The 27,047-nt window shown below is 39.0% G+C and overlaps 3 protein-coding genes and 18 non-coding genes across 29 annotated transcripts in view; 19 read left to right on the top strand and 2 right to left on the bottom strand.

Annotated features, from left to right (window-relative positions):
- ttll6 (tubulin tyrosine ligase-like family, member 6) overlaps positions 1–14,385 on the bottom strand; it is a 15,833-nt gene extending 1,448 nt beyond the window's left edge. Inside the window, exons 1-17 of one of the 7 annotated variants that reach the window (XM_077550707.1) lie at positions 14,323–14,353; positions 11,772–11,849; positions 10,508–10,644; positions 10,023–10,153; positions 9,497–9,594; positions 8,635–8,673; positions 8,438–8,556; positions 8,225–8,355; positions 7,991–8,147; positions 6,594–6,737; positions 6,435–6,520; positions 6,135–6,360; positions 4,166–4,356; positions 3,834–4,022; positions 3,116–3,248; positions 1,023–1,229; positions 898–963 (exon numbers count right to left, since the gene is read on the bottom strand). In XM_077550707.1, the coding sequence (XP_077406833.1) occupies positions 898–963; positions 1,023–1,229; positions 3,116–3,248; positions 3,834–4,022; positions 4,166–4,356; positions 6,135–6,360; positions 6,435–6,520; positions 6,594–6,737; positions 7,991–8,147; positions 8,225–8,355; positions 8,438–8,556; positions 8,635–8,673; positions 9,497–9,594; positions 10,023–10,153; positions 10,508–10,603 (2,013 nt within the window). In that variant the 5' untranslated portion in view covers positions 10,604–10,644; positions 11,772–11,849; positions 14,323–14,353. The other 6 variants (XM_077550709.1, XM_077550706.1, XM_077550705.1 and 3 more) reach the window with 6 other exon arrangements.
- Positions 12,649–12,721, top strand: trnar-acg (transfer RNA arginine (anticodon ACG)). The gene has a single exon. It is a non-coding gene; the product is annotated as a tRNA-Arg (tRNA).
- calcoco2 (calcium binding and coiled-coil domain 2) lies at positions 13,145–23,259 on the top strand. Of its 2 annotated transcripts, none has more exons than XM_077550716.1 (11): positions 13,145–13,179; positions 13,512–13,656; positions 13,963–14,065; positions 14,315–14,484; positions 20,697–20,822; positions 20,886–20,990; positions 21,062–21,175; positions 21,610–21,726; positions 21,802–21,967; positions 22,568–22,596; positions 22,797–23,259. In XM_077550716.1, exons 2-11 carry the CDS (start codon positions 13,513–13,515, stop codon positions 22,959–22,961), a joined length of 1,239 nt encoding a protein of 412 aa, XP_077406842.1. In that variant the 5' UTR covers positions 13,145–13,179; position 13,512; the 3' UTR covers positions 22,962–23,259. The 2 variants fall into 2 exon arrangements, with proteins under 2 accessions (XP_077406842.1, XP_077406841.1); XM_077550715.1 differs by lacking the exon at positions 13,145–13,179 and adding an exon at positions 13,212–13,307.
- On the top strand, positions 15,212–15,283 carry trnaw-cca (transfer RNA tryptophan (anticodon CCA)). The gene has a single exon. It is a non-coding gene; the product is annotated as a tRNA-Trp (tRNA).
- On the top strand, positions 15,492–15,563 carry trnaw-cca (transfer RNA tryptophan (anticodon CCA)). Its single transcript has one exon. It is a non-coding gene; the product is annotated as a tRNA-Trp (tRNA).
- trnaw-cca (transfer RNA tryptophan (anticodon CCA)) lies at positions 15,768–15,839 on the top strand. Its single transcript has one exon. It is a non-coding gene; the product is annotated as a tRNA-Trp (tRNA).
- trnaw-cca (transfer RNA tryptophan (anticodon CCA)) lies at positions 16,048–16,119 on the top strand. The gene has a single exon. It is a non-coding gene; the product is annotated as a tRNA-Trp (tRNA).
- Positions 16,328–16,399, top strand: trnaw-cca (transfer RNA tryptophan (anticodon CCA)). The gene has a single exon. It is a non-coding gene; the product is annotated as a tRNA-Trp (tRNA).
- Positions 16,609–16,680, top strand: trnaw-cca (transfer RNA tryptophan (anticodon CCA)). The gene has a single exon. It is a non-coding gene; the product is annotated as a tRNA-Trp (tRNA).
- Positions 16,890–16,961, top strand: trnaw-cca (transfer RNA tryptophan (anticodon CCA)). Its single transcript has one exon. It is a non-coding gene; the product is annotated as a tRNA-Trp (tRNA).
- On the top strand, positions 17,167–17,238 carry trnaw-cca (transfer RNA tryptophan (anticodon CCA)). Its single transcript has one exon. It is a non-coding gene; the product is annotated as a tRNA-Trp (tRNA).
- trnaw-cca (transfer RNA tryptophan (anticodon CCA)) lies at positions 17,446–17,517 on the top strand. Its single transcript has one exon. It is a non-coding gene; the product is annotated as a tRNA-Trp (tRNA).
- trnaw-cca (transfer RNA tryptophan (anticodon CCA)) lies at positions 17,979–18,050 on the top strand. Its single transcript has one exon. It is a non-coding gene; the product is annotated as a tRNA-Trp (tRNA).
- Positions 18,255–18,326, top strand: trnaw-cca (transfer RNA tryptophan (anticodon CCA)). The gene has a single exon. It is a non-coding gene; the product is annotated as a tRNA-Trp (tRNA).
- trnaw-cca (transfer RNA tryptophan (anticodon CCA)) lies at positions 18,531–18,602 on the top strand. Its single transcript has one exon. It is a non-coding gene; the product is annotated as a tRNA-Trp (tRNA).
- Positions 18,808–18,879, top strand: trnaw-cca (transfer RNA tryptophan (anticodon CCA)). Its single transcript has one exon. It is a non-coding gene; the product is annotated as a tRNA-Trp (tRNA).
- Positions 19,085–19,156, top strand: trnaw-cca (transfer RNA tryptophan (anticodon CCA)). Its single transcript has one exon. It is a non-coding gene; the product is annotated as a tRNA-Trp (tRNA).
- On the top strand, positions 19,656–19,727 carry trnaw-cca (transfer RNA tryptophan (anticodon CCA)). Its single transcript has one exon. It is a non-coding gene; the product is annotated as a tRNA-Trp (tRNA).
- trnaw-cca (transfer RNA tryptophan (anticodon CCA)) lies at positions 20,113–20,184 on the top strand. Its single transcript has one exon. It is a non-coding gene; the product is annotated as a tRNA-Trp (tRNA).
- Positions 20,389–20,460, top strand: trnaw-cca (transfer RNA tryptophan (anticodon CCA)). Its single transcript has one exon. It is a non-coding gene; the product is annotated as a tRNA-Trp (tRNA).
- snf8 (SNF8 subunit of ESCRT-II) lies at positions 22,755–27,047 on the bottom strand. Of its 2 annotated transcripts, XM_077550718.1 has the most exons (9): positions 26,341–27,047; positions 25,927–25,977; positions 25,669–25,807; positions 25,480–25,584; positions 25,326–25,398; positions 25,092–25,233; positions 24,931–25,005; positions 24,620–24,767; positions 22,755–22,990 (listed from the first exon to the last, which is right to left on the bottom strand). In XM_077550718.1, exons 1-8 carry the CDS (start codon positions 26,392–26,394, stop codon positions 24,630–24,632), a joined length of 777 nt encoding a protein of 258 aa, XP_077406844.1. In that variant the 5' UTR covers positions 26,395–27,047; the 3' UTR covers positions 22,755–22,990; positions 24,620–24,629. The 2 variants fall into 2 exon arrangements, with proteins under 2 accessions (XP_077406844.1, XP_077406843.1); XM_077550717.1 differs by lacking the exon at positions 22,755–22,990 and having other exon boundaries at positions 23,996–24,767; positions 26,341–27,046.

Below are 27,047 nucleotides of genomic sequence, written 5' to 3'. Positions count from 1 at the left end.
TTGCCATGCTTTGAAAAAACAAAACAAAACTGTAATTAAATAATATAAAAATACAATAAATCCCACATCCCCCAAAACGTTTGAGTTTTGTAATTCTTAAAAAGTGACAGCTCAACTAAAGCTAACATTTGAAAAACTATTCATTTTGGTTGAACTGAAATGCAAAGAAAAAAAAGTGTTTTTTTTCTTTCTTTCTTTTTTGGTATAGTGGTTGTTGGATCAGTCATGAAAACACACACAGTATCCAAGCCAAGAAACATCTGGATTATTATTTTCTTCAAAAGAAAACATCAATTTAAAGTTCCGCTTCAGTTGATCGCATAAATCTTGCACATGCACGCCCACATTTTTGGAAATACAAATACTCCCCCTCATCCGGGATCAGAAAACCCTCCGTTCAAATAAAGGAAAACATTTGGAAACGCTGAAGGTTACGCCCAAACCACAGGTGGCGCTATAACCCAGATTTATGGGCACATTTAAAAGCAGACTGCGACGAACCTAAGGCCCGTGGGCCACCTATGGCCTGACATCTGATTTTAAACACACACACACACACAAAAAACAAAAAAACAAACACAGGAGCTTTTATTAAAAAAAAAGAAAAAAAGGACACACATATTGTCAATTATTGCGTAATTATGAATAACTCGCTACATATTAGAAAAAATGCATTTCTTAAGGCCCTTTACTACAGACTTTGAAAAAACGGATTTTTAAAAATGAAAGCCTGTAATATTTATTTTTTAAGGTTTCAGGGTCTTTCTAGGCGTGTGTGAACGTGCACAAAAACGTATGAATTAATATATTTCAGGGACTGAAGGAGTGTAAACATGCACAGAATAGTAGCCTACGGTATGTCTTTTATTTATTTACTGTTTTGATCTCTTCACATACCTGCCTGGCTGACAGAATACAAGGCATCGCCTTGGCCTTTTCAGTAAGCGGCGTCAAAGCGTTCATCTACAAGGAAAAGCCAAGATTAGTCAACGATTTGGCGAGGCGTTCGCCGACAAAGTCACCGTTAAATGCTTCCTGGCGGCCGGCGGCTCCTGCTGGCGGGGGGCCTCGGCGACGCGGCCCCCCAGCTCCAACAGCTGGTGGATGTGCTGGACCAGGCCCAGGTCCAGCAGTAGTTTCTTCCTCTGGATCAGCGCCTTGACCCGCTCCTCTTCCTCCGCTTTATCGTTCTCCTTGTCCAGATCGCAGGTTTGGACTGCAGCAAGAGGCTTGAGGAGGAAAACACATTTTGTTTTTATGGGCTGAGCTGCATAGTGCAAAAGTATAATAATGCATGCAAAATAAAAAAATTACAGGTATGACATGCGGTGTGCGCACCAAATACTAATTTGTGGCCTTAACTCATTCACTGCCATTGACGGTTATAGACGTCAAAAATTCATTGAAACTATTTCTATTAGTTCAACGTTTTTTCCCCCACTTTTGTTAACAAGAGTATGAAAACCTAGAAAAAACGTATTGTACATTTAGAACAGATATAAAATTTGTGATTAATCGGGAGTTAACTATTGAAGTCATGCAATTAATTACAATTTAAAAAAAATAATCGCCTGACGCAATTAAAAAAAGAGAAAAGATTATTAAAAATTAGGGGCGTTAGGCGATTAATTTTTTTTATCGTAATTAATCAAATGACTTCACCAGTTAACTCACGATTAATCGCAAATTTTATATCTGTTCTAAATGTACAATAAAAAAATTATAGGTTTTCATACTCTTGTTAAAAGTGGGAAAAAAATGTTAAACTAATAGAAATAGTTCAAATGAATTTTTGACGTCTAGAGCCGTCAATGGCAGTGAATGAGTTAATATGCAAATTTTGGCCATGAAATAATGTGCATGCAAAAATATAAATTTTAAACAAATTGTTTTGTGCACATGAAATACTCAATTGTGGTGGCCACAAAAGGCAAGTTTTGGTCATGAAAAGATGTAAAGTGAGCACAAAATACTAATTTGTGAGCACAAAATACTAATTTGTGGCCACAAAATACTGATATTGTGTATTTAATTTCATTCACATGAACAACTTGGACGCCAGGGCAAACAAATGAAGCGCACCTTCGCATAAGGCCATGTCTTCTACCTTATCATTTTCTATTACAAACATAAAATTTATGTGCGTATAAAACATTTGACAAGAATAACGTGAACACCAAATACTAATTTGTGGCCACAAAATACTGATTTTAATGAGTAAATTTTGGCCACAATATGCTAATTTTGGCCTGGAAAAATGTCTAAAATGCGAGAACAATCCAGGTCTTATATGTACAGTATAACACATGCAGAAAATATTAATTTGTGGGCATTAATTATTAAATTGTGACCACAATAGGTCAATTTTGGTCATAAAAAAGGTGTAACGTGAACACAAAATACTGATTTGTGTATTTAATTTCATTCACATGAATAACTTGGGACGTCAGGTTAAACAAATGGAGCGCACCTACCCTTTGAAATTTGTGGCAGCAAAAAAACGTATAACGAGTAGAACAAATATTCATTTCTGGCCACGAAATATGAATGCTTAATTGAAATACTATATTGTGAGCAAAAAAAAATCGAATTTGAGGCCACACAATAGGCCTAACTTGCATGCGAAATACTAACTTGTGAAAATCATATAACGTGAGCACGAAATACAAAATGGTGGCCACAAAATATTAAATTGTTAACACAATATATTAATTTATGGCCACAAAAAAGGTATACCGTGTAAAAAATAGTTATTTGTTGATTGAATATTATTCCTTTTTGACAATTTTGACATGTAGGTAAACAAATGGAGCGCACCTTCACTAGACACGCTACCTTAACATTTCTAAAACAAGGTGCGCTCCAGGAATGATAATATTATTCCAAATTAGTGTTTCATGGCCTCACATTATCATTTTTTTCACACATTATATCGGTAGTGAGGCCACAATTAAAAGTCTGGGGCTCCGTACATTTGCATGTGGTGGCACTAAAAGTGCACAAGCATCATCTGGCTCATTTAAATGCTGCCAGTGGGGTCAAAGAGGAGGCCACCAATTCATCCTGGGACAAAAGAGCGTGCGTACGCCCTCTCGCGGCGGCTTCAGAGCCTCACCGGGTAGGTGGCGGGGGGTCTGCGTGGTGCCGGTCGAGGTTTGGGGCGCTCCCCTGCCGTTTCGCCCTGAGAGTCTCGTTGCCGGACGAGGGTCTCGGTCCTCTGCCTGTCGCGTAGCTCCTGCATTAGTTGCCTTGCATGGACAGAAAAGTGACAATTTTGCATCAATTCAGGCAATATTTAAATTGTGAAATTTATATTTACTGCTATTATTATATTTACCAATTATGTTGTGGTATTTTAATTAACAAAAAAACAAAACAAAAATACCTCCCAAATTGCAATATGTTCCTAATCCATATGATTAATTTAACTATTATTTTTAATTAATTAATTAGATAATTAATTAATTTGGTTGTTGGTAATTTATTTAATTTGGCAAATTAATTAACTAATTATAAAAAAAAAAAATTTTTTTAGAATGGTGAAAGTATACTGCATGCAAGTTTTATGGCATTATTTATAATAAATCAATTAATTATCTAATGAGAAATTAATTTAAAAACACATTGGAAAATGACTGTTGGGGAACAGTAGAAATTAAATAAATCCTACAAGATGAAAAAAAACAAACTTATTTTATGTAATGTCATTGTAATTAGATTTTTCTATATGAGACGGCGAGAGAAAAAAATCAATAGAGATTTTAATGTAAGGCCATATTATGACCCATCCATACGTACATCCGGTTAGCGGTAATTTTTCACGTAGGAGGTACCTGGCACACTCCTGTCGGGCTCTGGAAGCTTCCGTGGTATGCACCAGCGAGTTTCCCTGCAAGAAGAACTTATTGTACTTGTCCCCTCCCTCCCTGGGGAAGATCCGCCTGAAGCCTCCCAAATGTTTGCTCTCGTACGACTCCGTATGCTTGGTTGAGGCTGCCTGGCACGGATGCAGCTCTTCGGACCTTCAAGATCATACACAAAAGCAGAGTCGCTAAGCCTTTGCCTACAGTCCACTCTAAAAAGTGCAACTTTTATTGACCCAGCAAAAAAAATGCTGTATTTATAGTTTTTGTAAAAAAAAAAAAAAAAAAAAAGGGACATGTACGGTGAGTCTAACTTTTCCACTTTGGGCCGGCTCTCCTGTAAACGTTCCTTGGAGCGTCTGCGCTCCTCCTTGGTAAACTTGCTCCTGTTGCAGGCGTTCAGGTTGATAAGCAGCAGCGTGTCCAGCAGCAGAGCGTCCTTCACCTCGCGGTCCAGCGGCGAGTCGGTGGTGAAACTCGGCGAGTGGTTCACCTGTCGATTTCACACCAATTAGCTTATGCTAATCGGCGGCTCATTGTCGGTTTGGCTGGTGTCGTCCAGCCAAGTGGAGGAACCATGAGACGGCTTACAGCTTTAAATTTGGTGGAATCCTATTTGTTGACATTGGGAATATAAAGAGTTGAGTATTAATTAAAGAAAAAAAACTATTTCTATAACTATTTTTCATGTACAATGAATACCTTTAAAAACAATTTTTCCCACTTGCTGTCGATTTGAAGATGACATTTGAGGAAGTAGGTAACGACCAATCATGGCTCACCTGTTTTCTGGGTTTGGTCAGCAAACTGAGCCATGATTAGTCGTTACCTGTTCCCAGCACAGGTGATGTCATATTCAGTTGTCAGCAAGTGGAAAAAAAAATGTTTTTAAAGGTATTAATTGTACATGAAAAATAATGAAGTTATCAAATATATTCTGGAGAAATGATGAACTCATTCACTGCCATTGACGGCTATAGACGTCAAAAATTCATTTGAACTATTTCTATTAGTTTCACATTTTTTCCACTTTTGTTAACAAGAGTATGAAAACCTAGAAAAAAATCTTTATAATTTGTAATAATCTTTTCTTTTTTTTTAATTAGGGGCATCAGATGATTACATTTTTTAATTGTAATTGATCGATCAATAGTTTTTTTTTTTTTCCCAGGAGAGCTCAGTATTGTTCATTCGATTTGACATCATCATTGCTCTCTTTTTTTTTTTTTTAAAAAAACCAAATAAATTTAAAAAATTTAATAAATGTTTTTTTTTTTTTTTAAATATATATACATATATATATACATATATATATATATATATATATATTTTTTTTTTGTATGTGGGTGAGTATGTGAATGTCCGTGTGTGTGTGTGTGTGTGCGTGCGTGCGTGCGAGCGTGTGTGTATTCATCAGTTCACCTAAAGCCCATTAAAAAAAATCCCATACTAATAATATAATATAATAATAAATTGCCAAATGCAGAAACATCAATGTAAGTTATCACGATGTAGTGGCTCTCGCTAACAGACAGAATTAAGTAACCAGAATTAGGTTAAAAAATTCTAGATACGTTTAATTGTAATTGATCGATCAATAGTTAACTCACGATTAATCACAAATTTTATATCCGTTCTAAATGTACAATAGATTTTTTTCCTAGGTTTTCATACTCTTGTTAACAAAAGTGGAAAAAAATGTGAAACTAAAAGAAATTGTTCAAATGAATTTTTTTACGTCTATAGCCGTCAATGGCAGTGAATGAGTTAACTTTTTACTGCTGAAAATGGCTCAATGAGTCAAGTATCCCTTTAAAAACTCATTTTACCACTTGCTGTCGACTGAATGAATGATGACATCACGCGCGCTCAGGAAACAGGTAACGACCAATCAGGGCTCAGTTTGCTGACCAAATCCAGAAAACAGGTGAGCTGTGATTGGTCGTTAAAAAACGTGTTTTTAAATGTAATAATTTGTATGTCATGAAAAATAATGACGTTAGCAAATTAATTCTGCATAAAATATGAACTTTTTATTGCTGAAATGAATCAGGTATCCCTTTAAAAACATATTTTGCCACTTCTTCACGACTGAAAATGACATCACAGATGCTCAAGGAACCAGGTAACGACCAATCATGGCTTACCTCTTTTCTGGGTTTGGTCATGAGGACGTTAGACAAAATATTTTCTTACCGCTGAAAATGGCTAAGTATCCCTTTCAACTTGCTTTTGTAGTTTTCAGGTGTGGAGGTGCTGGCCTGGCAGTACCTCGAGCAGCCACGGCCGCATGGCCTGATCCAGCAGGACGTCGAAGCCGAGGATCTCGAAGCAGGAGCTGGTGGCGGCGTGATGGGGGAAGCACGTCCGGTAGTTGTGCCTGAGGACGGGCTGCACGGCGATCAGCGTCTTGATGATCATGTCCTCGATGTCGCCCCACAGCTTGGCCGCGTCGGCGCGCGCCGCCTCCAACTGCCGGATGAGCGTCGTCAGCTTCCTGGAGGAACCAGAACCGGACCGGTGAGACCTTTTTCTTGCTTGTTTTTCCGCCACGTTGCGACGGCAACGCACCGCTTGCTGCCGATGTAGTCGTCGCGGATGAAGTTGTCCTTGTGCTTGTTGATGGAGTAGTTGGTCAGGTGCATGCACACTTCGCCCTAATTGGAGAAATTGAAGGTTACTAAATCACATTTAGGGTAACTCATAAAGTTCTGGGTTTGAATCCCTCACCATGTTGCCTAGCGCTGGTTCCATGTACTTGGTAGTGCAGAAGCGGGCTAGCCCCTCCTTGAAGAGGAAGATCCTGAGCGGGTCACATGACGTCACCAGCACGTAGATACGCAAGTCGAACTTGTAGCCGTCCATGATTAAAGGCTGAATTCAAGACATGTACAGTTTGAATATGCGTACATGTGCAAGTGTATGTGTGTGTTGCAGAGGTACGGGACTTGACTCGAGTCAGACTTATGTCATCAATTTAAGGACTTAGGTCCGGCTTGGGTAAAACTTCAGAAAAACTCCACTTTTTCCTTTCGAGCCTGATATTGTTTCATAAAACCATGAATCGATTATTTTAATATCTGTTTTCCCATAAATTCTTAAGAAAATAGAATTCTAAATGCCTTTATTTTTTATTTTTATGACTTTAAAAGTATTTTCTTACATTTATGAAAGACCTGAGTCAGGTCACCTGACTTATTGCACTTTAGCACAATTCAGAATCTTTTTAATTTATATTTACAATTATCGAATTAGAATTATGAAAATATTTTCATCTCATCCTTGATGATGTCAATGTTTGTGTAACATTTAAAGTGATTATAACACGTGTTACTTTCATTAATAAACTAAATCATTTAACCAGTTACTGCCTCCGCAAAATTTTATTTGGAATTTAATGTTTGTGGAGTTTTTATCATGCCCTTGATTTTTAATAAGAATTGATGTTCCATAATTAATCAATATTGGATTTAATCGAATCGAATCAGAAAAAAATCCAAATCGAACTGAATTCTTGTGAATCGAGATGGAATCCATTGATGAAATTTGAATCGATACCCAGCCCTATTTGTTTTCTAAGTTTAGCACGACGTGCTGTCTACATCTGCGCAGGGGCTGGCTAGAATTTGTCTTGGTATTTTCATACATACCTGTAAAAAAAAAAAAAAAGAAGCTTAATTTTGGGCCATCGCGGGTTTGAACACAGCAGAATTGCAAGCAGACCTCCACAGGTCTGTTCAGTGGGCATAAGATAGATTGTATAACTTGACTTATGACTTGACTTAAGTCATGACTCAACTCGATTGATTTTTTTTGCCACAGTAACCAAGATGGGACCTGCTTGAAATGTGAAGGTTCAGACTTAAGACTTCCGACTTACACAACTTGGAAAAAGATAGGGATATTCAGATTTACGGTGAAATTTAGAATGAACCGAAAATGCACTATATCCTTTACAGGTGAATTCAATGCACATGTCTGTGCAACTTGGTGTTGTCTAACACTAATACTACAAAACTGAACAGTTTGAAAAATGTCAAATGAGGTCCACCTGTAATGGTTATGTTTTAGTTTCATGTGAGTAATGTATGCAACTTACTGTCACCTCTGATGTGTTGAGCACCCACCCTGGTGATATAAAGCTGACAGATCATGTGTTCTCCGGGCTGAACGTCTCGACTGGACCTTGTGATGAAGATGCCCCGTCCCTGACAGCCCGAGTCTGGCTTGCATATGAAGGTGGCATGCTTTCGGAGACGCGCGTACGCTTGGAAGTCACAGTAGCTATTAAAAGAAAATGGAGGCGGGGTTAAAATACTTGAGGTGGTTTTGCGGTGGAGAAAACAAACAAACAAACACACTCTGCGGGAAGACACCACGTCCTGGGACAGATGTTGTAGTCTTTCGGGAAGAGCTTCAACATGCGGTTCAAGTTCCTGGCCAAAGTGTCTTTGCGACAGATTTCGATCATCCCGGGGAAATGATTGATCTTCTGGAATGCAGCAAACACACATGTGAAGGTTTCTTTCTCTGGACTACAAAGATGGAGGACGACACTTTCCAGCGAAGACTACCTGGTACTGCTTCATGGCCTTTACCCTCTCAAGAGACACGGAGCAGTCGGACCACATCAGGGTCCAGTCGTCTCCGTCCGCCGACACTTTGAGGCCGTAGCGGCGAGCGGCACGCCGCACTGATCATTCAAAATACAAAACCGTGTTTTATACCAAAAGATGTGTTCGGTTGTCTTTGTGATGTGTTCTTATCTTACCGCTTTCATACTTGCAGTTGCTCAGGTTAATCCATACTCATCTGGAAGAGAGGAAAAGACACACAGGGACAGAACAGCCGCTTCTCCATCGCCATGGCAACAACCAGAAAGTATTCACAGTCAATTTTTCCAAATTTTGTTATTGTTTTATACATTTTATTTTCTACATACTTACATTTTCTATACAAGTTGTTCGGAAATATACATATTTATTTAAATATATAATACAATTTTTTTTTTTTAATTTTTGGGGCAGGGGAAATACAAAACAGATTTTTTTTTTTAAATATGTGACAAAAAAATACATGACTAATAAATATACCAAAAAAAATTAAGATATGACTTTCAAAAATATCTTAAATTTCTTGAAAAAATACAAATGTTTTTTAGAAATATGTGACTTTTTTGGATTTTTTCTTGATAAATATATAACTTTCCTAAATATTTAACTTTTTTTTCCGAAAGGTACAACTTTTTGGGGGAACTATAATACTTTTCCCCAAAATACTTTTAGTCAACTTAATTCAGAAATATTTTTTAAAATAGGACAAAACTTTTCCCGAACTTTTTCAAAAGTTATACAGTGCATCCCGAAAGTATGCACAGCGCTTCACTTTTTTCCACATTTTGTTATGTTATAGCCTTATTCCAAAATAGATTCATTCATGTGATTTCCCATTTTATTTTTTAATTAATCAAACTACACATTTCAAATTTCAAATAACTTTTTTCATGAGGGGCTGTTGTGTGTAGAATTTTGAGTGAGAAAAAAATGAGAAAAAAGCTGTAAAATAAAATATGGTAAATAATATAAAGAATGGTTTGCAAATGCATTGCACATCAGGTAAGGAGGTCTAGTACCTCCTCTTGAACCTCCTCCGCCTCTTGTAGACGTTTGTCACTATGACGTTTGCTTCCTGGCCTTCTTCCTGCTGTTCATCTCCATGTGGGAGAGTCATCCTGAACACACAAATGTGACAAATGAGACTTTATGCAATGTCGGGATACGAGAGCCTGGTTTGTTTCGAATGTGACACCGTCAAGAGAGGTATTCATTTTGGTACAGTATAATGTGCATTCATTTCACAATATCTACTACTGAACCTCTCATTTAGCTAACTAAGTAAACATTGGAATGAGCTCTCAGAATTATGTAGTACAGTTTTACAAACATAAGCATATTGTTAAATGAATCACTCTCTGACAGTGTTCTTGTATTGAACCTTGTTAGTGTGTACATAGTTGGGTACATTAAAACTGCAAAAAGTTAATCAGGAGCATAATGGGGACTAGATTATTCGGAGTGTAGTGTCAAGAATGAATTCCAATTTGTACTCCGATACGATCTCACTAATGTTAACGATGAGTTTGCAGACGTGTGTTCTTACTGTGAATCATTTATGGAGGCAAGGCAGGGCCTTAGGGGGCATCGCAGGTACAAAGTGGGCCAGGTTGGGGTGCTATGTGTCAGTGCTGGGATCCAATGATGGGGATAATCCTCACTCAAGGCCCAGTCAGCCTGCGTGATGACATTTGCTGGCTTTAGTTACACAACAGGATTTGTGTTACCGTTCACATTGAATGTCAACAGCTGGATAAAAATGCATATGTTTGAGTTCGATTGAGCTCAAATGAGGACAAAATAAAAATTATTTAATTAAATGATGCTGGATTAAAACAAATTAAAAAAGTAAAGATTAAATGTAAATTATATTAAATTAAAAACAGATTTAAGTTAAATTTATAAACACACAGATAAAAGGCACTCGTGTGATTTTAAAATCGAATTCTTACTGCTTCACATTCAACACTCACAGTCGATTCATTTATTTCAGCATCCAAGTGACCTTGTGTGTCTTTCTCAGTCACTCGCCTTCGCCTGCATGGCCACGCCAATGCAAAAGGAGATACCAAAGTGCGTCAAGATGGAGCCGTAAGCTTCTCTAGGAGAAAAGGAAGCAGGCGTCATATTGTCATGGCGAGCTTGGGCCAGACGGGCATCGCTGGGATCTGGGGAGCAATTAGAAAAATCAGATCTCTGCACATTTGATGGAGAGATGATGGAGGATACAGAGTTATTCAATGTTTGTTAATATGCAGAATAATAAAAGATAAGTCTTGCACTTTACATGCCTCACAAAAGATGCAAGTCAGTCACTCAGTAACTAAATAGAGCAGCTTCAGATAGGGTACAGTATGCAAATGTTGCCATCGGAACCTGCAGCTTGAAAACAAAATGGTGCTGCTCTCCTATTAACTGGAATATGTTTTGAAATTTCAAAATGGTCTCATATTACCTCTCTGATCTGCTTCATCCCTACACACCTGCCAGGTGCCTTAGGTAAACTGACGAGCTGCTACTGGAGGTACCAATGTGTCTTACAGGGAACAGGGCTGTCTCTCTCATTTGTCCCAAACTATGACCTTTTGGTCTATTTTTGAAAACTGCCTTCAAAATAGCATGAGGCTTGAGCCCTTATTTTAGCCTTATTTGTTTTAAAATGATGTTCACCATTTTGATTTCTTGGCGTTCAAAACAGCATGACACTTGAGCCCTTATTTTAGTCTTATTTGTTTTAAAATGATGTTCACTTTCCTTGTATTGTGTACTCCATTTTTATCTATATACAGCATTTTGTTATAAATGCGAATTTTAAAGTGTCTACTGTATAAATAAAATAGAGTTGTCATTTAGAGGAATGTGTTAACATTTCAGAATTACTTGGCATTAATGAATGTCATTTGCTAGAACTATCACACGGACAGACAATAACACAACACGAGAGACATAAATGTCGGAAAGTCCACACCTAAGATTTGGAATTGAAGAAGCAGTCTTGATTAAAAAGAAGAGTCCAGCTGCCTGAGTCGCCTCCATTCTACGGTTAGGATTATCATCATGTGGTTCAATTTCACTATTCCACACGCATATATCCTGTTTATTGGGGTTGTAAACTGGGCGAGAGTAAAAAGAGGTTAACGTACTTCAGTTTACGCCTTGCTGTCATGCTGCCATGGAAACCAAATGCTACCACATCCCCATGGAGACAGGCCGGTTTGACTTCAGAGACAGCTCTGCCGCCTAGTAGCCACTTAGCTTGCTAGCTTTAAAAAAAAAAGCTCTAAACGTCACAAACCCTTTCTGTTGGACTGTGTCTTCCGTTAAGCCGCTGTTTCGTTGTCTTTTTTCGGCTTCTGCGTCGCTGTTATTGACACTGACACGAAGTAAAACACGAAAGTGTCAACAAGTCAACTCGAGTTTCACGCTCCCATATCCACTTCTGCTATTAGCCAATCAGCAACACGGAGACCATGGCTTTCTCGACTCTGATTGGATGTTGATTAGTTCCTCGCTGATTGGTCGTTGGTCCTTGTTGGCCTTTGTGAAAACTGGACAGAAATACTTGTGAATTGTATTTATGGTTTGGTTTTAAGATATTTTACAATATTTCAAGATTACAAAACGTCCAAAAAGTACCCTGAATGTGTTGACACATTCCTCTTCAATCCTCATTTTGAAAATGTATCATGAACGACAAAGCATTTTTTTTTTCATATTTGATGTTGTAAAAACATTTGAAATATTCAAAAATATATTTACAATATTACAAATATAATAATTTTAAAACATACATTAAAAGTGTATCACCAATGTCATCCTTTTTTTCTTTTCCATTTTTTTAATGAAAAGCCTAATGTATAGTTTTAGACTTGAAAATAGGTCAATCATATAGGAAATGACTACAAATAATTAAATTAAATGTACAATCAATACATTTTCAACAAATATATAGGAAGATAAAAACAAATTAAATTTAAATAAAAAAGAATTTAAACTTCTCATTCTAAATTAAATGTACTCTCTTGTATATTTATTTTAAAACAACAAGACAATATAAACCTGATTATAGAATATAAAAATGTAACTATTGTACAGATGCAACATGTCTCCCTCTGGTGGTATAAGTGACATTTTACATCTATATATAACTCTGACGTTTCTCTCCACTCAGTGGGCTAGTGGCGCAATGGATAACGCGTCTGACTACGGATCAGAAGATTCTAGGTTCGACTCCTGGCTAGCTCGATCTTTTGCCATATAATTTAATCTAGGAATTTAATTATAGCGATATGGTATCTGGCGAGATTATCATCTGACGTAATGGATAAAGTTCACGTTTAGCTGCCGGCTACACCACACGTTCTCTCCCCCATTACACAGACACACACATGAAAATACACGAAAATAATAAGCGTGTGAGCACGACTTCAAGAGAAAAAGTTACACAGTTCTACAACAACAACATATAAATCACGGCATAACTTATTAAGATAAATATGAATAAAACAAACTTATATCCATGTGCTGTGTTTATATTGCTTTGCTTTTACGTATAGAAAATCTAAATGAACACATTTCAGCTCATTACAGCACCAGAGCAACGTCCATAGACTTGCACAAATCCGAGGGTCCGTGAACGCACCACGTTACTTGGAGATCCGAGTGACTTCACTCGTCGAGCGCAGGGACAACAACAAAAACATGTAAGTTTTATCCTCTTTCACAAGCTTTACGTCGTCATCTCAGCTCTTGTTGTTGTTCTATTAATTATTTATTAGTCACCGTGACGCTTTATGACAAACGTATATATTTTTTTACAACTGACTAAATGGTGGGTGTTGTTTAAACGAGGGTGTTCGGTGCAGACTTTTTAAGAGGTTTAATTTATAAACAAGTACACTCTAGATTTAGAAAAAAAAAGACGAGGCAAAAGAGACTTTTAAAAGAGGAAGTGTCATTTCACTGTTATGTCTCGGTGACACCTGTTGTCTTCACTCACCCCAACCTGATATCAGTGTGCATTTTTTTATTCCAGCATGCACAACTCCACTGGCGCCTTCTCCCAGGTGGCGTTCAGGGACGTCCCGCACTCGTACCTGCCTGCGAAATCCCTCAGCTGCTGCTACAGCCTCCCTGCACACTTCCAGCCCAGTCCACGTGACTGGGTGGGCATCTTTAAGGTGATTACTAATTCATATTTTTTGTTGACATATAATACTTTAGATATGTAAATGGCTCGAATAGTGACACAAAACCATCGTATCTCAAATCATCTTACTCCATATAATGAATACAAATGCCATTATTCCATTCGAGCCCCACATTGTGCTCTGGTATGCGTGCCTTGGCTACCAGGGGGCAGTATGATACAGAAATACAGACACACGAAGAAGAGTCACAAAAAGCTGCTGTAATATATATTTTTTGTGTGTGTGCAGAAGATAAAGAATATCTGCCTGCATAAGTTTTCCCTTTGATTTCTCCAGGTGGGCTGGAGCACCACCAAGGACTATCACACCTTCGTGTGGGTGGAGTCGTGTGGAGATTCAAGCCAAAAACAGTCATCGACGAGGCACGCTTATTTTAAAGGTGGGACTCCCCACTTCGATTTTATTGCTGAGTCATCCACATTGTTGTGTTGCGGTTGAGCTTCTTATCATCTGCATTCAAGTTCTTCAGGTTTTCCAAAGTCAAACAATTACAAATGGTTCTCGTTTGAAAATACTTTTTTTCTCATGGCAAAAAATGTAGTGAATTAATCCGTACCAGGATCAAACTGTAGCCATCATTAAAACCGGGTGATATAGCCTTAACATCAAATCTACATTTGTTAAACAGATTACTACCTGCCCAAAGATGAGTTGGACTTCTACCAGTTCTGCTACGTGGACAGCTCGGGTCAGGTGTGCGGTGCCAGTACGCCCTTTTGCTTCAAAGCACAGGATGATAACGACGAGCAAAGTGCGGCAAACGGCAAGGACAATGACCTGCTGGTCATTACCACGCATGTATACACAGACGCGCACACGCACACATAAAACCCACAGGAAATTAGCTTCATGCACTACACAAGCAAATCTGTCGGGACAGTCAGCTTCTTTGCTTCTAGAAAACATTTATGGAAGTACTTTACTGTTTACTGTATATTTTCTGGTAAAAAAAAATCAACATATTAAAAAATATCAGTGTAAAATATATTAAATAATCAGTATAACAATCTTACTAAATACATCAGTGTAAAAAATACACATCTATAAAATCAGTATCTCCTATTCTTTCACACAAAAAAACTCCTCCAAGCTTAGCATTCCATCCTTTACCTGGAGCACAAAAAGAAATTCCCCAAAGTGTTCCCATTAACTTGGAGCCCTACTCTTCTCCAAAATGTCTTGTTATTGTATTCCTAGCACCTTTAAAAGTTCTGTTCTGTTGCATTCCGCTGGCTAAACTACTATGAAGACCTTGCAGCTCAATGGAAGCGCGTCTGACTCCGGATCAGAAGGTTGCGTGTTCAACTCACGTCAGGTTCAATGACATCTTGTGTCTCAAAGACTGGCTCTTATTTTTTCACATCAAACTTCTCCAACCACATAATCCATCCAGGATCTGGAGACAAAAAAATACCTCCCCAAAGTGTTCCCTCAAACTTGTGGTATTAAGATAGAGAGAATTTTGTCTAGCACATGTGATTAAGGATTCAGTCCTGTTGCATTTCTGTGGGTTGCAATGTGTCAAGACCTTGTGGCGCAATGGTAGCGCGTCTCACTCCAGATCAGAAGGGTGCGTGTTCAACTCACGTCAGGGTCAAGGACATCTATTGATTCAAACACTGGCTCTTATCTTTTCACATAAAACTTCTCCAACCATATAATCCATCCAGGACCTGGACACAAAAGATACCTCCCCAAATAGTTCCCTCAAACTTGTGGTATTAAGATAGAGAAAATTTTTCTCTAGCACCTGTGATTAAGGATTCGATCCTGTTGCATTTCTGTGGGTAGCCATGTATCAACAAGACCTTGTGGCGCAATGGTAGCGCGTCTGACTCCAGATCAGAAGGTTGTGTGTTCAACTCACGTCAGGGTCAAGGACATTTTGTGACTCAAAGACTGGCTCTTATCTTTTCACATAAAACATCTCTAACCATGTAATCCAACCAGGATCTGGAGACAAAAGATACCTCCCCAAATTGTTCCCTTAAACTTGTGGTATTAAGATAGAAATAATTTTGTCTAGCACCTGTGATTATGGTGTCTGTCCTGTTGCATTTCTGTGGATTGCTATGCACCAAGACCTTGTGGCGCAATGGTAGCGCGTCTGACTCCAGATCAGAAGGTTGCGTGTTCAAATCACGTCAGGGTCAATGATATCTGGTGCCTCAAAGACTGAGTCTCATTTTGTCACATAAAACTTCTCCAACCATAAAATCCATCCAGGACCTGGACACAAAAGATACCTCCCCAAATAGTTCCCTCAAACTTGTGGTATTAAGATAGAGAAAATGTTTGTCTAGCGCCTGTGATTAAGGGTTCGGTCCTGTTGCATTTCTGTGGGTAGCCAGGTATAAACAAGACCTTGTGGCGCAATGGTAGCGCGTCTGACTCCAGATCAGAAGGCTGTGTGTTCAACTCACGTCAGGGTCAAGGACATCTTGTGACTCAAAGACTGCGTCTTATTTTGTCACTTAAAACTTCTCCAACCGTATAATCTATCCAGGACCCGGACACAAAATAATACCTCCCCAAAGTATTCCCTCAAACTTGTGGTATTATTAAGATAGAGAAAATTTTGTCTAGCACCTGTGATTAAGGGTTCGGTCCTGTTGCATTTCTGTGGGTAGTTTTTTATCAAGACCTTGTGGCGCAATGGTAGCGCGTCTGACTCCACATCAGAAGGGTGCGTGTTCAACTCACGTCAGGGTCAATGACATCTTGTGACTCAAAGACTAGCTCTTATCTTTTTACATAAAACTTCTCTAACCATGTAATCCATCCAGGATGTGGAGACAAAAGATACCTCCCCAAATTGTTCCCTCAAACTTGTGGAATTAAGATAGTGAGAATTTTGTCTAGCACCTGTGATTAAGAATTCTGTCCTGTTGCATTTCTGTGGATTGCTACAGTATGTACCAAGACCTTGTGGCGCAATGGTAGCGCGTCTGACTCCAGATCAGAAGGCTGCGTGTTCAACTCACGTCAGGGTCAAGGGCATCTTGTGATTCAAAGACCGGGTCTTATTTTGTCACTTAAAACTTCTCCAACCGTATAATCTATCCAGGACCCGGACACAAAATAATACCTCCCCAAAGTATTCCCTCAAATTTGTGGTATTATTAAGATTGAGAAAATGTTTTTCTAGCGCCTGTAATTAAGGATTTGGTCCTGTTGCGTTTCTGTGGGTTGCAATGTATCAAGACCTTGTGGCGCAATGGTAGCGCGTCTAACTCCAGATCAGAAGGTTGCGTGTTCAACTCGCGTCAGGGTCAATGACATCTTGTGACTCAAAGACTAGCTCTTATCTTTTTACATAAAACTTCTCTAACCATGTAATCCATCCAGGATCTGGAGACAAAAAAATACCTCCCCTAAGTGTTCCCTCAAACTTGTGGTATTAAGATAGAGAGAATTTTGTCTAGCACATGTGATTAAGGATTCGGTCCTGTTGCATTTCTGTGGGTTGCAATGTGTCAAGACCTTGTGGCGCAATGGTAGCGCGTCTGACTCCAGATCAGAAGGGTGCGTGTTCAACTCACGTCAGGGTCAAGGACATCTATTGATTCAAACACTGGCTCTTATCTTTTCACATAAAACTTCTCCAACTATATAATCCACCCAGGACTTGGACACAAAAGATACCTCCCCAAATAGTTCCCTCAAACTTGTGGTATTAAGATAGAGAAAATTTTGTCTAGCACCTGTGATTAAGGGTTCGGTCCTGTTGCATTTCTGTGGGTAGCCATGTATCAACAAGACCTTGTGGCGCAATGGTAGTGCGTCTGACTCCAGATCAGAAGGTTGCGTGTTCAACTCACGTCAAGGACATCTTGTGATTTAAAGACTGTGTCTTATTTTGTCACATAAAACTTCTCCAACCATATAATCCATCCAAGACCTGGAGACAAAAGATAGTTCCCTTAAATGTGTGGTATTAAGATAGAGAGAATTTTGTCTAGCACCTGTCATTAAGAATTCTGTCCTGTTGCATTTATGTGGGTTGCAATGTATCAAGACCTTGTGGCGCAATGGTAGCCCGTCTGACTCCAAATCAGCAGGTTGCGTGTGCAACTCAATTCAAGGTCAATGGTGTCTCAAAGACTGGCTCTTATTTTTTCACATCAAACTTCTCCAACCATACAATCCATCTCGTACCTGGAGACAAAAGATACCTCCCCAAAGTATTCCCTCAAACTTCTGGTATTATTAAGATTGAGAACATTTTGTCTACCACCTGTGATAAAGAATTATGTCCTGTTGCATTTCTGTGGGTAGCCATGTATCAACAAGACTTTGTGGCGCAATGGTAGCGCGTCTGACTCCACATCAGAAGGTTGCGTGTTCAACTCAAGTCAGGGTCAATGACATCGTTTGACTCAAAGACTACCTCTTATCTTTTTACATAAAACTTCTCTAACCATGTAATCCATCCAGGATGTGGAGACAAAAGATACCTCCCCAAATTGTTCCCTCAAACTTGTGGAATTAAGATAGTGAGAATTTTGTCTAGCACCTGTGATTAAGGGTTCTGTCCTGTTGCATTTCTGTGGGTTGCACTGTACCAAGACCTTGTGGCGCAGTGATAGCGCGTCTGACTCCAGATCAGAAGGGTGCGTGTTCAAGTCACGTCAGGGTCAATGACATCTTGTGACTCAAAGACTGGCTCTTATCTTTTCACATAAAACATCTCTAACCATGTAATCCAACCAGGATCTGGAGACAAAAGATACCTCCCCAAATTGTTCTCTTAAACTTGTGGTATTAAGATAGAAATAATTTTGTCTAGCACCGGTGATTATGGTTTCTGTCCTGTTGCATTTCTGTGGATTGCTATGCACCAAGACCTTGTGGCGAAATGGTAGCGTGTCTGACTCCAGATCAGAAGGTTGCGTGTTCAACTCACGTCAAGGTCAATTACATCTCGTGCCTTAAAGACTGCGTCTCATTTTGTCACATAAAACTTCTCCAACCATATAATCCACCCAGGACCTGGACACAAAAGATACCTCCCCAAATTGTTCCCTCAAACTTGTGGTATTAAGATAGAGAAAATGTTTGTCTAGCACCTGTGATTAAGGATTCGGTCCTGTTGCATTTCTGTGGGTAGCCATGTACCAAGACCTTGTGGCGCAATGGTAGCGCATCTGACTCCAGATCAGAAGGCTGCGTGTTCAACTCACGTCACGGTCAAGGACATCTTGTGACTCAAAGACTGGCTCTTACCTTTTCACATAAAACATCTCTAACCATGTAATCCAACCAGGATCTGGAGACAAAAGATACCTCCCCAAATAGTTCCCTTAAACTTGTGGTGTTAAGATAAAGAAAATGTTTTTCTAGCACCTGTGATTAAGGATTCGGTCCTGTTGCATTTCTGTGGGTTGCAATGTATCAAGACCTTGTGGCGCAATGGTAGCGCGTCTGACTCCAGATCAGAAGGCTGCGTGTTCAACTCACGTCAGGGTCAAGGACATCTTGTGATTCAAAGACTGGGTCTTATTTTGTCATATAAAACTCATCCAAACATATAATCCATCCAGGACCTTGAGACAAAAGATAACTTCCCAAATTGTTCCCTCAAACTTGTGGTATTATTAATTTAAGATTGAGAAATTTTTGTCTAGCACCTGTTATTAAGAATCCTGTCCTATTGCATTTCTGTGGGTTGCAATGTACCAAGACCTTGTGGTGCAATGGTATCGTGTCTGACTCCAGATCAGAAGGGTGTGTGTTCAACTCACGTCAGGGTCAAGGACTGGTCAAGGACATCTTGTGATTCAATCACTGGATCTTATCTTTTCACATAAAACTTCTCTAACCATGTAATCCATTCAGGATCTGGAGACAAAAGATACCTCCCCAAATTGTTCCCTCAAACTTGTGGAATTAAAATAGTGAGAATTTTGTCTAGCACCTGTGATTAAGGGTTCGGTCCTGTTGCATTTCTGTGGGTAGTCTTTTATCAAGACCTTGTGGCGCAATGGTAGCGCGTCTGACTCCAGATCAGAAGGCTGCGTGTTCAACTCACGTCAGGGTCAATGTCATATAGTCCCTCAAAGATTGGCTCTTATTTTTTCACATCAAACTTCTCCAACCATACAATCCATCCAGGACCTGGAGACAAAAGATACCTCCCCAAAGTATTCCCTCAAACTTGTGTTATTATTAAGATTGAGAACCTTGTTGTCTTGCACCTGTGATTAAGAATTCTGTCCAGTTGCATTTCTGTGGCTAGCCATGTATAAACAAGACCTTTTCACATAAAACATCTCTAACCATGTAATCCAACCAGGATCTGGAGACAAAAGATACCTCCCTAAATTGTTCCCTTAAACTTGTGGTATTAAGATAGAAATAACTTTGTCTAGCACCTGTGATTATGGTTTCTGTCCTGTTGCATTTCTGTGGGTTGCTATGCACCAAGACCTTGTGGCGCAATGGTAGCGCGTCTGACTCCAGATCAGAAGGTTGCGTGTTCAACTCACGTCAAGGTCAAGGACATCTCGTGCCTCAAGTACTTGCTCTTATCTTTTCACATAAAACTTCTGTAACCATGTAATCCATCCAGGACCTGGAGACAAAAGATACCTCCCCAAATTATTCCCTTAAACTTGTGGAATTAAAATGGAGAAAAAATTGTCTCGCACCTGTGATTAAGGATTCTGTCCTGTTGCATTTCTGTGGATTCCTATGCACCAAGACCTTGTGGCGCAATGGTAGCGCGTCTGACTCCAGATCAGAAGGTTGCGTGTTCAACTCACGTCAAGGTCAATGACATCTCGTACTTCAAAGACTGGGTCTCATTTTGTCACATAAAACTTCTCCAACCATATAATCCATCCAGGACCTGGACACAAAAGATACCTCCCCAAATTGTTCCCTCAAACTTGTGGAATTAAAATAGTGAGAATTTTGTCTAGCACATGTCATTAAGAAATCTGTCCTGTTGCATTTCTGTGGGTAGCTATTTCTGAATGAGTCCTCACATGGATGTTGTGTGGAAACAGGAACAAGTGGAGCAGAGCGATCGAGAGAAAGCGGCTCTGAAGGACGAGGCGTATCACATCCGACAACAAAATGAAGAGTTGGAAAAAGCTCTGCGGGAGGAGAGACGAGAAGCTGCTGTCTTGAAGGTCTTTTTCGAAGATCGTGCGTGACGATGACGGACGTGCGCAAGTTGACCGTGTGCTTCACAGGACAAATACGATGAACTCGCATCAGAACTTTGTCGGGTGAAGGAGCAGAACGAGCATCTCTTGTGCACTTTGCAGGAACAATGTGAAGAAATCCAGCGCTTGAAGGTTTGATTTGCCCATACTTTCTTTGTCTATGCTTATGACCATGTCAGCATTGTGTTGCGTCTTTTCTCCAGGAGGAGATGTTGATCCACATGACCAATCAGATGGAGCTTCAGGAACATAATGCTGCATGCACACAGTCCAATCCAAACTCAGGTGACGACAACGGACTGCTGCTACCAACTGAGGTACAAAATTATGGAGGACCAAAACTGCCAAAATTAAAAATGAATAAATGACTAAATACATTTTAAAAAATGACTGAAAGTGAAAATAAAAACGTATATAAAAAATATAATTGAAAATTTAAATAAAAATAAATAAATATAAATGGAACAACAAAAATATTTATATACATAAATAAATACATTTGTATTTAATTTTCAAATTATATTTTTAATATCTGTTTTTATTTTCACTTTTAGTCATTTATTTAGTCATTTATTTATTTTGAATTTTGGCAGTTTTGGTCCTCCATACAAAATAGGCCAGAGAACAGATTTTAACCCTGAACCTCAGACAGGTCAGGCAGAGATGCTAATGCTAACGACTAGTCCAGTTTTCTCATAATTGTGCATCATAGTTCCTGTCTTGTTGCACACGCCTTTTTTTGGTCTTCAAGCTGCAACTCCGAGAAGCTCACACAATGATCGCAGACAAAGACGCCGTGATCGAAGAGAAAAACAATTTGACGTCCATGCTGAAACGCCACAACCAGGAGCTTGCTCAGGAAAACCAAGTAAACATCTCCTTTTATTTGTTAAAGTTGCACATTTTGCTGCTGTCCTCACATTGGCCTCCATTTTGTTGCTAGAAGCTCACACATGACATTGAGGAGCTGCGCAGGACTTTGGATGAGTTTCACACACTACCGCCCGCCCACTCAGTGCACCCTGACGCCACCCCGACACCCCTCTGTGGCACAACACAGCCGGACACACCAGAGACGTGTGACCCGTCGTATGACAACATACCTGTAGGTCAGTGTATGGCCTAGTTTAGCATTAGCATTATTGATATGGCCATTAACTCATTCACTGCCATTGACGGCAATAGCCGTCAAAAATTTATTTTAACATTTTTTCCCCACTTTTTTTAACAAGAATATGAAAACCTAGATTTGTTTTATTGTATTAGAACAGATATAAAATTAGTGATGAATCGTGAATTAACGAGTGAAGTCATGCGATTAATTTCGATTAAAAATTGTAATCGCCTGATGCCACTAATTTTTAATAATCTTTTCTTAAAAAAAAGATTATTAAAAATTAAAACAATAAATAAATATATATATATATATATATATTTTTTTAAAGAAAAGATTATTAAAAATTAGGGGCATCAGGCGATTAAAATTTGTAATCGTAATTAATCGCATGACTTCACTAGTTAACTCACAATTTAGCACAAATTTTATATCTGTTCTAAATGTACAAAAAAATTAAAGGTTTTCATACTCTTAAGTAAAATTGAAAAAAAAAAGTCAACTAATAGAATGAATTTTTGACGTCTATAGCTGTCAATGGCAGTGAATGAGTTAATATCGATCTTTAGCTGATGATTTTTTATTTTTTTTGCAGTGAGCATTGTAGATGACGAGGAAGACCAGGTAGAGAAACAACAACCTCATATATTGTGTTTTAAATGTGATCATCCTCTGCAAAATCCAAAAATTGCAAAAATCCAGGAGTAATTGACTATTGCCTACAAATGCCACAAGATAGCAGCAAAGCACTTTTTGTATTAGGCTGTCTAAGTCTGGGTCTTATATTTTGACATGTTTTTAATGTGTTCTTCCACCTCCACCAGCCGGTCTTGATGTGCCGCCACTGCCTGGAGAGCTTCCCGGGAAGTACGCGGGCAGAGGTGGAGTGTCACGAGCGCAATCACCAAGTGTGTCCCTTCTGCACGCTCATCTGCGACGACATGGAGCAGAACGTGTTTGAAGACCACGTCTACAGTCACGAGATGTGACTTTGAAAACCACCTGCTGCCAAGTGTTCCTAAAAAGAAGCAAATGAGTGGTTTCAAAGCAGAAAGGTGGTCTTGGGCGTTTTGAAACGAGGCAGTGATTCTCAACTGTTTTTGTAGTTCCCTATTGCCGCTAAGTCGAGACTTACTTATATAGAAGTTGACAAACAAGAAAATCTATTTTTCGAAAATAGCATTTATGAATATGTATACGTATTTTTAACTACACAGGATTAGAATGAATGTGACAACTGCATGTACAAAAATGAATATACAAATTAAATCCACCAAATGTCACTTATACTATTGACAGTTAGGTCTTCCTTTTCGGAAAGAGTCAGAGCAGTAACACGACATTTAACACACCTGCCCTTCGGGGTGTACTCACTTTTGTTGCCATCGGTCTACTCTAGACAATACTGTTATTTTGAAAAAAAAATAATAATTACACTATAAAAGCTGTACACTGACTACGTTGTACCAAAGCATCATAACTTGAGTGTTATCGCATGAGAAGATAAAATTGACAACTATTTTTTGTCAAATACTGCATGTTCATTGTAGGACCTCAGGATGGTACAGAGGTGTATTAAATGTCAATGTACCATTCCACCCCAAGTATGAGCATTTTCGGCGAATGCCCGTTGAGGTAATAATTTTCCATAAATTAAAGGCAAGTGGGTTAAACTTCATTTTACTAATTGTACATTTGTAGGAATGTGTCGTAGTCTAACCTACACAAAAGCAGTAGTAAGGTCAGCATTACAATCAAAATGTTTATGAAAAACATCTTGCCCGTTAATATAAAATTCACAGTAAGGACGGCGGTAACTAAATGTGCTTTTTTCTGCCGCGTGACCACCATAAGGCAAACTAGTTGATAACCTCAAAATGTTATTTACCGTATTACCACATTTCGATGACCCGCTTTTGGTCTCAATCGAGCGGCTGAGAATCACTGCTTTTAGGAGAAAAATGCTAGCTGAAAGATTGCTAAAGCTTTGCACAGTCTCAAAGAAATCACAACAGTCTAAATGTTATTGATAAGACATGTTTTATTTTGACAATAAACTGTCCACTGACATAAAAAAAAAAAAGGCTCATTGACGTTGATGCGAAGACATTAGTGTTCTCCTGCTATACTGCAGATTTTAGGTGGTATTTTTTATTGCTACTTTTTACCAGCATACAATGAAGTCCAAATTGAGTGTTGCCGTCAGTGTAGTACTGAGGACGAGTAGAAGACAAGCGGTATAATTAGGATTCGGCTGTATGCTCTTTTTCTGTGTTGCTGCTCCATGTGTGTTAAGTAGAAGTTCTTCAGGTTTCACATTGCATGTTAAGACATTTCTTTTTTCCCACACAAAATGATATGGTTTGGTGTACATATGTTGTGAATTTTCCCCTATAGCGGCCGTGTCTGGATAGGGGTTCACTGTACTGACATTTTGTTCACGCATTCTTAAACACGCCCCCTTTGCAATGGCACAATATGGGCTAACAAGTCCCCACCCCATCCATGGTTTGGTCAGGGGTTCAGGCTTGGATCCAGGATTTTTTTCTCTCCCGGAGCTTGACCGGATGCATGGGGGCTTAGAAAATAATTTATATAATTTTGAATATCAAAATGTTGGGAGGGGCTTAACTGGGGTTACACATACTTCATCCCTGTCAGGGGCTCATTTGATTGGCCTCCTCGGGCGTGACATCACGGGAGGTGAGTTCGGAGAAGAGGGCGGGCAGCCAGTACTGTGGCTCGTCCGATGCCTGAGAGTCCAGCCAGGCCAGGCCCTCCTTCAGTAGGTGGTCCTGGCAATGACAACACAGATCAGATTGACACTAAAGGGGCCGATTTGCTATAATATGATGTGATGTATTAACAAGTTTTTTAATATTTAATTTTAAGACCATCATCTCCCAGCCCGTCTTAATTTTTTTCCTTGTGGCCTAGACACTATTGACATGGACTCACCAGGACGTGACTCGCTCGCTCCTTCTCCCACTTGAGACTGTCCTTTATCTCACTCACCGTCACGTAGCCTTTTTTCTACAAATCAGTGACAAGCAGAACCGGTTTGAAGGATTAGATACAAAACTTGTTTTTGTGTGTGTGTGTGTGTGTGTAAGGCTTACTTCAGCCAGCTGCAGGACCACCGTGTGATCCATGTTGAGCTCCGCCGGGACAGACTGCACCAAGTAAGAGCCACCCACCGGAATCATCCCGAAACCGTTGCCCATGACTTTGAGTTTCTTGATGGCTCGGACCAAATCATCCCTGGGTTTAATGTAACGGCTTTAATCATGCAACGTGAAGACTTTGCTTCGCCTTTGCATCAAATTAGAAACTATTGTCTTGGAGAAACTTACTGGCTGACATCCTGAGCGTATTTACTGCGTCCCATAAGCACTCTATGATGGAGTTCATCCAAAGTGATGAGTCCTAGCAAAAAAACAAACAAAAGTCTGTGTCACTCATGTGCCCTCAGTGATGTTGCTAAAATGATGTTATCATTTAATTAACCTCCGTTTCTGTGCTTGAGGGCCAAGCAAACCTCTATAATCTGCACGCCGAGTTCATAGTAGAAGTCGCCCACGCCAAGCATCTCTGACCAGAAACCTTTACCAGCTGTCAACAAAACAAACTTGTATTTAAAAAAAAAAAAGACACTTAAGAGTATGTTCAAACATTCTTCTTAATAGTGGTTCTGACAGGCAAGCGGATCAACTCCAATAGTGGCACACATCTCCTGAAACTGGACCCGGAACTGGGAACTCTTGCGGATTTCCTGTTTGTGCTTGCTGGCAAACTCCTCCAGGTTGGACTTGAATGTGTCCAGCTGCTTGGACATCTGAGAGATTTGAGAAGAAAAAATAACCAACATGCTGCTGTTGGTACATAACTGCAACAATTCATGCATCACACGTACAAAATGTGGACACGCTTCAAATATAAAGTGAATAAACTTGCCTGAACTATTTGATCCTCTGCAAGAACAGTTCCTCTCTCTTTGTATTTGGCCTGAAAAGAAAATGCAATTTTTGCATGCAATTCAATCTATCGACAATGGTGTCAATTAATCAAGACATTTTACTTTATGTATTTATTCGAAAAAATCCCTGCCCAAGAACAAACAGTTCAGTAGTACTTAAATTTTAAGTACATTTTCATAAAAAACATTTTTTAGGGCTGTTTGTTTTCAAACACTTAACTTTTATGTGTAATAAACTACACAGTGTTATAATCTCGTTTTTTCTGAATTTTATTGTTGGTGATGTTTATTTTTTCTTAGCTTATATATGAGGTTTGCTTTCAGTGTTGACAACTCAGATGTTTGTTATATTTTAATGACATAACACTGAATTAAATCGAATGTTTTCTTACCTCTGCTAGCTTCTTTTTGGCGATGGCGCCCGCACCGACGCCTCTCCGGTGCATTTTGATTTTAATAAGAAAAAAATAAAAAGGAAATTATGATAATAGACCCCGTTAATGTACAAAGTGATGACAGCTTTCGATGTTACGAAGGAAACTAAACAACACAAGTTATGTTTACTATGTCTAAGCGAGCAATTTTCTCAATTTTCACCAAGATACGCAACCATTTAAACCCGCTAGCTCTATAGGATTCCGCTTACAGATGTATTTCAAGTTAAAGTGCGATGAAAATGTACATTTTAAGGGGGTAGAAATGCTTCAAATGGCAGAGGTTGTGGCTACTTCCGCGCAAGCGTTTCCATTTTGTCTGTTTGGTGGGAAATAAACAGCGATTTTCTAAACGCTGCCCCCTTGAAGCTCGGCGAATATTGCAACTCTATTTTCCTGTGTCAGTGTTAGTTAAATGATACATTTAAATAAAAATAAAAAATGAAGTTTGGGTGGAAAAATACGGATTATCTATTCCAATTAAACTACAGTTTTCTAAATAATAATAATACATTTAAATGATTTAAATAAGAATTAAAACATGAAAACTACTAGCGTTTCAAATAATTACATGCTACTGGGATACCTTATTTAAGGTTATCCCTTTTAAAATGATTTCCACACTATTGCGCCACATCTCCGGGTTGACTGATGATTTGATGTGA

Source organism: Vanacampus margaritifer, chromosome 18, assembly GCF_051991255.1.
Source record: "Vanacampus margaritifer isolate UIUO_Vmar chromosome 18, RoL_Vmar_1.0, whole genome shotgun sequence".
Classification (NCBI taxonomy): Eukaryota; Metazoa; Chordata; class Actinopteri; order Syngnathiformes; family Syngnathidae; genus Vanacampus; species Vanacampus margaritifer.
The sequence above is the reverse complement of the archived record's forward strand: the minus strand, read 5'-3'. Positions and strand labels throughout refer to the sequence as shown.

What these genes read in the sequence shown, in the direction of transcription:
- calcoco2 (XM_077550715.1), top strand. Translation starts at nt 13,270, where the DNA reads ATGACAAACGTATATATTTTTTTACAACTGACTAAATG. An exon ending in GAGAAGCTGCTGTCTTGAAG is followed by an intron (nt 20,823 to 20,885) that starts GTCTTTTTCGAA and finishes TGTGCTTCACAG; the next exon opens with GACAAATACGATGAACTCGC. An exon ending in AGCTTGCTCAGGAAAACCAA is followed by an intron (nt 21,727 to 21,801) that starts GTAAACATCTCC and finishes TTTTGTTGCTAG; the next exon opens with AAGCTCACACATGACATTGA.
- snf8 (XM_077550718.1), bottom strand. Translation starts at nt 26,394, where the DNA reads ATGCACCGGAGAGGCGTCGGTGCGGGCGCCATCGCCAAAAAGAAGCTA. An exon ending in CAGAGGATCAAATAGTTCAG is followed by an intron (nt 25,808 to 25,926) that starts GCAAGTTTATTC and finishes CAAATCTCTCAG; the next exon opens with ATGTCCAAGCAGCTGGACAC. An exon ending in TGGTCCTGCAGCTGGCTGAA is followed by an intron (nt 25,006 to 25,091) that starts GTAAGCCTTACA and finishes ACTGATTTGTAG; the next exon opens with AAAAAAGGCTACGTGACGGT.